Source organism: Babylonia areolata, chromosome 28, assembly GCF_041734735.1.
Source record: "Babylonia areolata isolate BAREFJ2019XMU chromosome 28, ASM4173473v1, whole genome shotgun sequence".
NCBI lineage: Eukaryota > Metazoa > Mollusca > Gastropoda > Neogastropoda > Buccinidae > Babylonia > Babylonia areolata.
The window spans coordinates 69,038-81,708 of record NC_134903.1 but is presented as its reverse complement, the minus strand read 5'-3'; the positions used below and the strand labels follow the sequence as shown (position 1 = coordinate 81,708).

At 49.3% G+C, this 12,671-nt stretch overlaps 1 protein-coding gene across 4 annotated transcripts in view; it reads right to left on the bottom strand.

Annotated features, from left to right (window-relative positions):
- Positions 1 to 12,671, bottom strand: part of LOC143302129 (uncharacterized) — an 82,042-nt gene that overhangs the window by 18,390 nt on the left and 50,981 nt on the right. For 2 of the 4 annotated variants that reach the window (XM_076616676.1, XM_076616677.1), the window contains exons 6-7: positions 11,281 to 11,343; positions 7,517 to 8,780 (exon numbers count right to left, since the gene is read on the bottom strand). In XM_076616676.1, the coding sequence (XP_076472791.1) occupies positions 7,517 to 8,780; positions 11,281 to 11,343 (1,327 nt within the window). The remainder of the gene's footprint in view (positions 1 to 7,516; positions 8,781 to 11,280; positions 11,344 to 12,671) is intronic. The other 2 variants (XM_076616678.1, XM_076616679.1) reach the window with 2 other exon arrangements.

Genomic DNA, 12,671 nt, shown 5'->3' with positions numbered 1-12,671 from the left:
GGTTGCTCAGGTGGGCTTGATGCAGACGGCGTTTCACATCCAGAAGCTGCTTGATTTCATCACAGTTTTCATCAAACCAGTCTTTGTGCTTTCTGGTCATGGGTCCCAGGGTCTCTGAAGCTGTACTATAGATCAGCTCACGCAGGGTCCTCCAGTCAGACTCCACATTCTGGTTGTCCAGAGAGGCGGATTCCAGACGATCTTCCAGCAGCTCCACAAAGGACTGTTTGATGGTGATGTTTTTCAGCTTAGCGATGTTGAGCCGTTTTGGAGCCTTCTGGCCTTGGGGCGTCTCTTGGGTTGGATTCGAATATTCAGCTTCGAGACTACAAGGCGATGGTCTGTCCAACACTCGGCGCCGCACATGGTCTTTGTTACACGTACATCTTGCCTATCCCTTTTCCTGACGATGACATAATCGATGAGATGCCAATGCTTTGAGCGAGGGTGCATCCATGACGTCCTGTTACGGGTAGGGAGGCAGAAAACTGTGTTGGTTATCAGCAGTTCGTGCTCTGCACAGGTCTGAAGCAAAAGCAATCCATTTGGGTTGCAGTGGCCCACACCGTGCTTTCCAATCACTCCATCCCAGGAGATGTAGTCAGAGCCAACTCTAGCACTGAAGTCCCCAAGAATGATGAGCTTGTCTGCTTTAGGGATGGCAGCAATGACAGAGTGAAGGTCCTCGTAGAACTTCACCTTCACTTCATCCGGGTTGGTCATGGTTGGGGCGTAGGCACTGACAATGGTGAGGTGCTTCTGGCCAGATGCCAGTGGGAGTTTCATGGTCATAAGCCTATCGTTGACTCCCTTTGGGATTCCAGCTAGCTTGCTGACAAGTGCTGTTTTTACTGCAAAACCAACGCCAGCCTCACGTCGCTCTTCGCTTCCTCGTCCACTCCAGAAGAAGGTGTAACCAGTTCCCCGTTCACAGAGCTTGCCTTCGCCTGCAAGCCGAGTCTCACTCAAGGCTGCGATGTCAATGTTGTATTTGGCGAGTTTGGATGCAACTAGTGCTGTTCTCCTTGGGGTCTGTCCGCGTTATCTCTGTCCATGAGAGTCCTTATGTTCCAAGCACCAATGGTGAGAGGAACGATCCTTGTTTTTTTCTTTTCTTTCTCTTTGTTTCGACCGCTGATGTAGGGTCCCCGCCAGCCGCGGTATGCTGGCCAGGGTGATATGGAGCAGGCAATTTTTAGGGCACCTTTTCTAGCCCCTTCCTCATGCCAGGGAGGTGAGCAGTGCATTCCTAAAGAGGGCTGCTCAGACGCTCAGACGGCTGCCGAGCTCCATCGCTGCTCCTGTCGATGAAGAACGACCCTATGGCCTGAGCCGCCTGCGTGCAGGTCTGCAGTTGCGACTGCCAGTGTACCCACACCTGTCGTTTCATCGCTTGCCTGTCGCCACAGGACTTGGGGGTGATGAAATGATGAAGGATGAAAGGTCATTTTGGATGACTGATGACTTGCGCGATGAGTTTGTTTAAAGTGAAGAGGAGTTGCGCAACGTCGACCTCACTCTCTTGTCCGGGTCCACCAATTTCCAGTGGCAAGACTAAGTCGAGACGACTGGAGGATGAGCACGGATGCAGTGGATGACCAAGATATCCTTCGGTGTCTCATCTTGCTCTCTGCACTCCACAGTGCGTTGCTGTAACCGCCTTCCTCTCCGTTGAACCGATAGGTTTCTTCCGCAGATTCTGCCGGATCCAGACTTCGCATACATGGGTAGACACACCCCGGGGGCCAACTGCGTGTGGCATGCACACAGCACAGTGGAGCTAGATGGCCGTCGGTGGCTCTCCTGAGCCGACGCCCTTTTATGGATCTCCATAAGGGTGTCTAGCCACCCGCCTCACCAGTCCCAGAAGGGAGCGGTGGAAGTGCCGGTTTAGTCGTCGGCAACCCGACCCTGAACAGGTTGTACTGGATTACAGGTTACCAGTAGCAGATCTAATGACCTGACCTGACAACACTGAAGGAATGATAGTGTGTCACTGATCACTGAAGGAATGATAGTGTGTGAAGGAATGATAGTGCATCACTGATCACTGAAGGAATGATAGTGTGTCACTGATCACTGAAGGAATGATAGTGCATCACTGATCACTGAAGGAATGATAGTGTGGCACTGATCACTGAAGGAATGATAGTGTGTGAAGGAATGATAGTGCATCACTGATCACTGAAGGAATGATAGTGTGTCACTGATCACTGAAGGAATGATAGTGCGTCACTGATCACTGAAGGAATGATAGTGTGGCACTGATCACTGAAGGAATGATAGTGCATCACTGATCACTGAAGGAATGATAGTGTGTCACTGATCACTGGTCCTGGTGAATAGTGGCAGTAGATCACTGATCAGTGTCCAGGTAATCATTACATGTCTACATGTTTCTGCTATCATCAACAGTTCAGATGACAAACAAACATTACACATCTACATGTTTCTGCTCTCATCAGCAGTTCAGATGACAAACAAACATTACACATGGATCTACATGTTTCTGCTATCATCAGCAATTCAGATGACAAACAAACATTACACATGGATCTACATGTTTCTGCTATCATCAACAGTTCAGATGACAAACAAACATTACACATCTACATGTTTCTGCTATCATCAGCAGTTCAGATGACAAACAAACATTACACATGGATCTACATGTTTCTGCTATCATCAGCAATTCAGATGACAAACAAACATAACACATCTACACGTTTCTGCTATCATCAACAGTTCAGTGAACAAACAAACATAACACATCTACATGTTTCTGCTATCATCAGCAGTTCAGTGAACAAACAAACATTACACATCTACACGTGTCTGCTATCATCAACAGTTCAGTGAACAAACAAACATTACACATCTACATGTTTCTGCTATCGTCAGCAGTTCAGTGCACAAACAAACATTACACATCTACACGTGTCTGCTATCATCAACAGTTCAGTGAACAAACAAACATAACACATCTACATGTTTCTGCTATCATCAGCAGTTCAGTGAACAAACAAACATTACAAGGTGACAATTAATAAAACTGGAACACTAACCTGGTGTTCAGGGGAACTAAGCAAGTGCAGAATAGTAATTTCATTACGTCGGTGAGCAGAACAAATTAATTCTAACACAAACAGAACCACACCATGACAGTGTTCTGACCTGTGGTACATTCTAACACAAACAGAACCACACAACGACACACAGTGTTCTGACCTGGGGTACATTCTAACACAAACAGAACCACACAATGACACACAGTGTTCTGACCTGGGGTACATTCTAACACAAACAGAACCACACCATGACAGTGTTCTGACCTGGGGTACATTCTAACACAAACAGAACCACACCATGACACACAGTGTTCTGACCTGGGGTACATTCTAACACAAACAGAACCACACCATGACAGTGTTCTGACCTGGGGTACATTCTAACACAAACAGAACCACACCATGACACAGTGTTCTGACCTGGGGTACATTCTAACACAAACAGAACCATACCATGACAGTGTTCTGACCTGGCATACATTCTAACACAAACAGAACCACACCATGACAGTGTTCTGACCTGGGGTACATTCTAACACAAACAGAACCACACCATGACAGTGTTCTGACCTGGGGTACATTCTAACACAAACAGAACCACACCATGACAGTGTTCTGACCTGGGGTACATTCTAACACAAACAGAACCACACCATGACAGTGTTCTGACCTGGGGTACATTCTAACACAAACAGAACCATACCATGACAGTGTTCTGACCTGGGGTACATTCTAACACAAACAGAACCACACCACGAAAGTGTTCTGACCTGCGGTACATTCTAACACAAACAGAACCACACAATGACACAGTGTTCTGGCCTGGGGTACATTCTAACACAAACAGAACCACACCATGACACACAGTGTTCTGACCTGGGGTACATTCTAACACAAACAGAACCACACCACACCATGACAGTGTTCTGACCTGGGGTACATTCTAACACAAACAGAACCACACAATGACACACAGTGTTCTGACCTGGGGTACATTCTAACACAAACAGAACCACACCATGACAGTGTTCTGACCTGGGGTACATTCTAACACAAACAGAACCACACCATGACAGTGTTCTGACCTGGGGTACATTCTAACACAAACAGAACCATACCATGACAGTGTTCTGACCTGGGGTACATTCTAACACAAACAGAACCACACCACGACAGTGTTCTGACCTGGTGTACATTCTAACACAAACAGAACCACACCATGACACACAGTGTTCTGACCTGGCGTACATTCTAACACAAACAGAACCACACCATGACAGTGTTCTGACCTGGGGTACATTCTAACACAAACAGAACCACACCACGACAGTGTTCTGACCTGGGGTACATTCTAATACAAACAGAACCATACCATGACAGTGTTCTGACCTGGGGTACATTCTAACACAAACAGAACCACACCACGACAGTGTTCTGACCTGGGGTACATTCTAACACAAACAGAACCACACCACGACAGTGTTCTGACCTGGGGTACATTCTAACACAAACAGAACCACACCACGACAGTGTTCTGACCTGGGGTACATTCTAACACAAACAGAAACCATACCATGACAGTGTTCTGACCTGGGGTACATTCGAACACAAACAGAACCACACCACGACAGTGTTCTGACCTGGCGTACATTCTAACACAAACAGAACCACACCACGACAGTGTTCTGACCTGGGGTACATTCTAACACAAACAGAACCACACCACGACAGTGTTCTGACCTGGCGTACATTCTAACACAAACAGAACCACACCATGACAGTGTTCTGACCTGGCGTACATTCTAACACAAACAGAACCACACCATGACAGTGTTCTGACCTGGCGTACATTCTAACACTCTAGAGGGGGAGCTTGTCTCGCTCTTCCGGGAGTGGTTCGTCCTCTTGTTGGTCCCCACCGGCACCCAGCTCTCACCTATGGGTCCTAGAAGCTGCTAGCATGCGGCAGCGCCCAACCCCTGGTCAACGGCTTTGACATGTTGGCTAAACTAGGTGAGGGTAGCCGACTGGTCTCAAACCCTTGGTGAGTTAGGGCTTGTCTACCCAAGCATGTGAAGACTGGATCTGGCGGACTCTGCGGAAGAAACCTTCATGGTTCAACGGAGAGGAAGGCGGTTGCAGCAGAGCACTGTGGAGTGCTGAGGGCAGGATGAGGCACATAGGACATCCTGGGCATCCACTGCATCCGTTTCCATCTCCAGTCGTCTTGACCTCGTCTTGCCACTGGATACAGACGGTCTCGGACAAGAGAGTGAGGTCGACAGTGCGCAACTCCTCCTCACTATAAACAAAGTCATCGCGCAAGTCATCAGTCATCCTTCATCCCATACCATCATTTTCCCCAAGCCCTGTGGCGACAGGCGAGCAGCGAAGCGACAGGTGTGGGTACACTGGCAGTCGTAGCCGCGGACCTGCACACAGGCGGCTCAGGCCATAGGGTCGTTTTTCAACGACTGGAGCAGAGGTGGAGATCAGCAGCCCCCTGAGCGACTGAGCAGCCCTCTTCAGGACAGCACTGCTCACCTCCATGGCATGAGGAAGAGGCTAGAAAAGGTGCCCTAAACATTGCCTGCTCCACACCACCCTAGTCAGCATACCGCGGCTGACGGGGACCCTACTCAAGCGGTCGACACACAAAGGAAAGAAAGAAGAAAACATCCTGTTTGCTGATGTCTGCGCTCTCAACGCTGCCTCCGAAGCTGACATGCAGCACAGTGTCGACAAGTTCTCTGCTGCCTGTGACAACCTTGGCCTCACAATCAGCACAAAGAAGACTGAGGTGATGCACCAGCCAGCTCCAGGAAAGCCTTACATTGAACCAAACATCTTCATCAACGGGCAACGACTGAATGCGGTGGACAAGTTCACATACCTGGGCAGTACACTCTCTCTCACAGTTGTCATCGACGATGAGGTGAATGCCAGACTCAACAAAGCCAGCACTGCCTTCGGCAGACTCCATAAGAACGTTTGGAACAGGAGAGGCATCACCCTGGAGATGAAGCTCAAAGTATACAAGGCCATAGTTCTCACCACACTGCTCTATGGATGTGAATCATGGATGGTCTACAAACGCCACGCCAAAAAGCTGAACCACTTCCACACCACCGGCCTCAGAAAACCTCTCGGCATAAAGTGGCAAGAGAAGATCCCTGACACAGAGGTGCTCACTGTGCAAACTTGCCCAGCATCTACACCATCTTAACGCAGGCCTAGCTGCACTGGGCAGGCCATGTAGTTTGCATGCCAGACCACTGGGTCCCCAAGAAACTGCTGTACGGCGAACTCCAACAAGCGCTCCCATGGAGGCCAAAAGAAGCGCTTCAAAGACACTCTGAAAGCTTCTCTGAAGGCCTTCAGCATCAGCCATGACACATGGGAGCTGAATGCAATGGACAGACCAAAGTTGCGTTCAGCCTGTCCACAAAGGCGCCAAATCCTGTGAGGCCAACAGAATCGCTGCAGCAGAGCAACGCAGACAGGCCAGGAAAAGCAGTGCCAGCAAGTCCCCGACAGCCGCCACCATCCCCTGTCCACACTACGTCAGAACCTCCCGGGCGCGGATTGGCCTGACCAGTCATCTACGCACCCACAGAGCCCAACCCACACACCCCCAGGACGACTAGATGGTCCTCGTAGATTCCGACGGACGAACCACACATTCTCACACAAACAGAACCACACCATGACACACAGTGTTCTGACCTGGGGTACATTCTAACACAAACAGAATCATACCACGAAAGTGTTCTGACCTGGGGTACATTCTAACACAAACAGAACCACACCATGACACACAGTGTTCTGGCCTGGGGTACATTCTAACACAAACAGAGCCACACAACGACACACAGTGTTCTGACCTGGGGTACATTCTAACACAAACAGAACCACACCACGACAGTGTTCTGGCCTGGGGTACATTCTAACACAAACAGAACCACACCACGACAGTGTTCTGACCTGGGGTACATTCTAACACAAACAGAACCACACAATGACACAGTGTTCTGGCCTGGGGTACATTCTAACACAAACAGAGCCACACAACGACACACAGTGTTCTGACCTGGGGTACATTCTAACACAAACAGAACCACACAACGACACACAGTGTTCTGACCTGGGGTACATTCTAACACAAACAGAACCACACCACGACAGTGTTCTGACCTGGGGTACATTCTAACACAAACAGAACCACACCACGACAGTGTTCTGACCTGGGGTACATTCTAACACAAACAGAACCACACCACGACAGTGTTCTGACCTGGGGTACATTCTAACACAAACAGAACCACACCACGACAGTGTTCTGACCTGGGGTACATTCTAACACAAACAGAACCACACCACGACAGTGTTCTGACCTGGGGTACATTCTAACACAAACAGAGCCACACAACGACACACAGTGTTCTGACCTGGGGGTGTAGTAAGCTTCAGCCTTCCTTACAGCTGTCTGCTGACTGCCAGACTGAGACAGGGGTGGAGGGGGTGGAGGGGGGGATGGCACTCCCCCTGAAAAGTCATGTCCGTTCTGGTGGGAGGACATCCCGGTATGTCCGTTCTGGTGTGAGGACGTCCCTATGTGTCCATTCATCAAACCCACAGGAGGGGGAGGAGGGGGAGGGGTGGTGGTGGTGGTGGTCTCTGGCATCTGCTGTCTCTTCTGCAGCTGCAGTTGCTGGGCCTGTTGCCACGGCTTCAGTGGCACCAACCCCTGTGGTGCAGTGATGACAGACTTAGCTCCCCTGATGCCAGATGTCGGTGAGGAAGCCATGGCACCTTCTCCACCCTGAAATTTGTGAGTCAGCGCTGCAATCAAGTTGGTGTTGTGGAGGGGGGAGGAGGAGGGGGCGTGTGATACCAGGGGCTCTTTATGTAATGCGGCAGTGCTCTGTTTAGGGGTGCCCCCACCTCCAGACAGCCGGGCATCTGTGTGTAATTGGGGTGTGCTCTGTTTAGGGGTGCCCCCACCTCCAGACAGCCGGGCATCTGTGTGTAATTGGGGTGTGCTCTGTTTAGGGGTGGCCTGAGCGCCATCAGTCCCTGTAGAGATGATAGTGACGTGTCTGTTGCTGATGCTGATCACTGACCTGGCTGATCCCCCACTGCCTGTGCTGCCCACAGACCTCATACTGCTGTCTGTCTTCTGGGTCTTCTCCATGCCTCCACGCACAGTCTGCCTTCGCTGTGCTGCTGCTGCCAACAACACCTTCCTCTCCCTCACTGTGGGGGAGTGGTCCCGCTGGTGAGAACTGGACGTCTCTCCACACCGTCCGACTGTAGCTTCCTTCTCTCTGCTGCCTGAACACACCGGTGCTACCACTGACAACACCTGCTCTGTGCAGGAACCACTGCTGATGTTAACATCATTGCCATGAGGTACAACAGCTTTGGTGTCAATGTTACTGTCATGAGGCAGGACAGCTTTAGTGTCTGGCTGAAGACGCGAGGACAAGAAGGATGACTTCACCGGAGGCAGCTGCGAGGAAGCGGATGCAGAACTGGAGATGTACAGATGGGCTGAGGCAGAAGCCCTGGACAGCTCTTCTTCAGAGAACCTTGTGGAGGAGGAGGAGGAGGATCGGGCCGTCAGAGGGCAAGGCGTGACCTCTCGCTCTCCTGTCTCCTGAGAGTTGAAAACGCACAGTTCGCTGGGAGCGTCATGAATGTCCACCTCCACTGAAACCATCATCAACAACACTCAGGTGAACAACACTCAGGTGATGGTGAACCATTTTCAACAACATTTAGGTGATGGTGAACCACTGTCAACAACATTTAGGTGATGGTGAACCATTGTCAACAACATTTAGGTGATGGTGAACCACTGTCAACAACACTCAGGTGATGGTGGACCATTGTCAACAACATTTAGGTGATGGTGAACCACTGTCAACAACACTCAGGTGATGGTGAACCGTTGTCAACAACATTCAGGTGAACAACACTCAGGTGATGGTGAACTATTGTCAACAACACTTAGGTGAACAACACTCATGTGATGGTGAACCATTGTCAACAACACTTAGGTGAACAACACTCATGTGATGGTGAACCATTGTCAACAACACTCATGTGATGGTGAACCATTGTCAACAACACTTAGGTGAACAACACTCATGTGATGGTGAACCATTGTCAACAACACTCAAGTGATGGTGATCTACTGTCAACAACACTTAGATGATGGTGAACCATTGTCAACAACACCGATACAGTCACTGTATCAAGTTCAGATGATGGTAACACTTTAGAGCAATACAGTCACTGTATCAAGTTCAGATGATGGTAACACTTTAGAGCAATACAGTCACTGTATCAAGTTCAGATGATGGTAACACTTTAGAGCAATACAGTCACTGTATCAAGTTCAGATGATGGTAACACTTTAGAGCAATACAGTCACTTTATCAAGTTCAGATGACAGTAACACTTTAGAGCAATACAGTCACTGTATCAAGTTCAGATGATGGTAACACTTTAGAGCAATACAGTCACTGTAACACGTTCAGATGATGGTAACACTTTAGAGCAATACAGTCACTGTAACAAGTTCAGATGATGGTAACACTTTAGAGCAATACAGTCACTGTAACACGTTCAGATGATGGTAACACTTTAGAGCAATACAGTCACTGTAACACGTTCAGATGATGGTAACACTTTAGAGCAATACAGTCACTTTATCAAGTTCAGATGACAGTAACACTTTAGAGCAATACAGTCACTGTATCAAGTTCAGATGATGGTAACACTTTAGAGCAATACAGTCACTGTATCAAGTTCAGATGATGGTAACACTTTAGAGCAATACAGTCACTGTATCAAGTTCAGATGATGGTAACACTTTAGAGCAATACAGTCACTGTATCACGTTCAGATGATGGTAACACTATAGAGCAATACAGTCACTGTATCAAGTTCAGATGATGGTAACACTTTAGATCAGTACAGTCACTGTATCAAGTTCAGATGATGGTAAATACCTTTATATGACTGTATCAGCGAGTCCTTACAATACAGGTGTACATTGACAAAAAGTAGAGGGAGTAAGACATGAAAATCTGAACAACACTACATGATCAACAACAAAAACAGAGAGAGGGGGAAAAAAGGCAGAAAGTATGGACCCACTTCCATCTATCCCATTTATGTCTGTCCAGCATGGAGAGGAAAAAAATGGAGAAAAATAACCAGCCCATCTCCACCCCCACCACAACCCTTGACCCCATAACCATCACCACCCATCACCAACACCATCACTACCACTATAACCACCCCCACCACCACCATCCCCATCACCAACACCATCACTACCACTATAACCACCCCCACCACCACCATCCCCATCACCAACACCATCACTACCACTATAACCACCCCCACCACCACCATCCCCATCACCAACACCATCACTACCACTATAACCACCCCCACCACCACCATCCCCATCACCAACACCATCACTACCACTATAACCACCCCCACCACCACCATCCCCATCACCAACACCATCACTACCACTATAACCACCCCCACCACCACCATCCCCATCCCCATCACCATCACTACCACTATAACCACCCCCACCACCACCATCCCCATCACCAACACCATCACTACCACTATAACCACCCCCACCACCACTATCCTCATCCCCATCACCATCACCAACACCATCACTACCACTATAACCACCCCCACCACCACCATCCCCATCACCAACACCATCACTACCACTATAACCACCCCCACCACCACTATCCTCATCCCCATCACCATCACCAACACCATCACTACCACTATAACCACCCCCACCACCACTATCCTCATCCCCATCACCATCACCAACACCATCACTACCACTATAACCACCCCCACCACCACCATCCCCATCACCAACACCATCACTACCACTATAACCACCCCCACCACCACTATCCTCATCCCCATCACCATCACCAACACCATCACTACCACTATAACCACCTCCACCCCCACCATCCCCATCACCATCACTACCACTATAACCACCCCCACCACCACCATCCCCATCCCCAACACCATCACTACCACTATAACCACCCCCACCACCATCACCCCACCACCATCCCCACGGTCGCCGCCACCACCACCACCACCACCAACAACAACAACAACAATAACAACAATCACTGACCCAACTGTGTCTGTCCCGCAGTGTGAGGAGAAAAATAACCAAAGCTGGAGGCAGAGGATGCCACTGCAAGCACAACAACAACACCATCACCACCCTCACCCCCAGCAACACCATCACTACCACCCTCACCCCTTACACCATCACCATCACCTCCTACACCACCACCATCACCACTCACAGTCACCTTTAAAACCATAGGTCACCACTCAGAGGTCACCACTCAGAGGTCACTACTCACAGTCACCACTCAGAGGTCACCACTCAGAGGTCACTACTCACAGTCACCACTCAGAGGTCACCACTCAGAGGTCACCACTCAGTCACTACTCAGAGGTCACTACTCACAGTCACCACTCACATTCACTACTCAGAAGTCACCACTCACAGGTCACCACTCACATTAACCACTCACAGGTCACCACTCACAGTCATCACTCAGTCACCACTCATAGTCACCCCTCAGAGGTCACCACTCACAGTCACCACTCAGTCACCACCCAAAGTCACCACTCAGAGGTCACCACTCACAGTTATCACTCAGAGGTCACCACTCAGAGGTAACCACTCACAGTCACCACTCAGAGGTCACCACTCACAGTCACCACTCAGAGGTCACCACTCACAGTCACCACTCAGTCATCACTCAGTCACCACTCACATTCACCACTCAAAGGTCACCACTCAAGTCACCACTCACAGTCACCACACAGAGGTCACCACTCAAAGGTCACCACTCACAGTCACCACTCACAGTCACTACTCAGAGGTCACCACTCAAAGGTCACCACTCACAGTCACCACTCACAGTCACTACTCAGAGGTCACCACTCAGAGGTCACAACTCAAAGTCACTACTCAGAGATCACCACTCAGAAGTTAGGTTTAGGGTCACCACTCAGTCACCACTCAAAGGTCACCACTCAGAGGTCACCACTCACAGTCACCACTCATGTTACCACTCAGAGGTCAAAACTTAAATGCTACTGCTCAGAGGTCCCCAGTCAGGTCACCACTCAGAGGTCACCACTCACAGTCACCACTCATGTTACCACTCAGAGGTCAAAACTTAAATGCTACTGCTCAGAGGTCCCCAGTCAGGTCACCACTCAGTGGTCATTATTAATAGGTCACCAATCAGTGCCAAAGCCAACAGGACCGCAAAGAACACTTGATGCAACACTCAGTGCCAAAGCCAACAGGACCACAAAGAACACTTGATGCAACACTCAGTGCCAAAGCCAACAGGACCGCAAAGAACACTTGATGCAACACTCAGTGCCAAAGCCAACAGGACCGCAAAGAACACTTGATGCAACACTCAGTGCCAAAGCCAACAGGATCAAAAACACTTGATGCAACACTCAGTGCCAAAGCCAACAGGACCGCAAAGA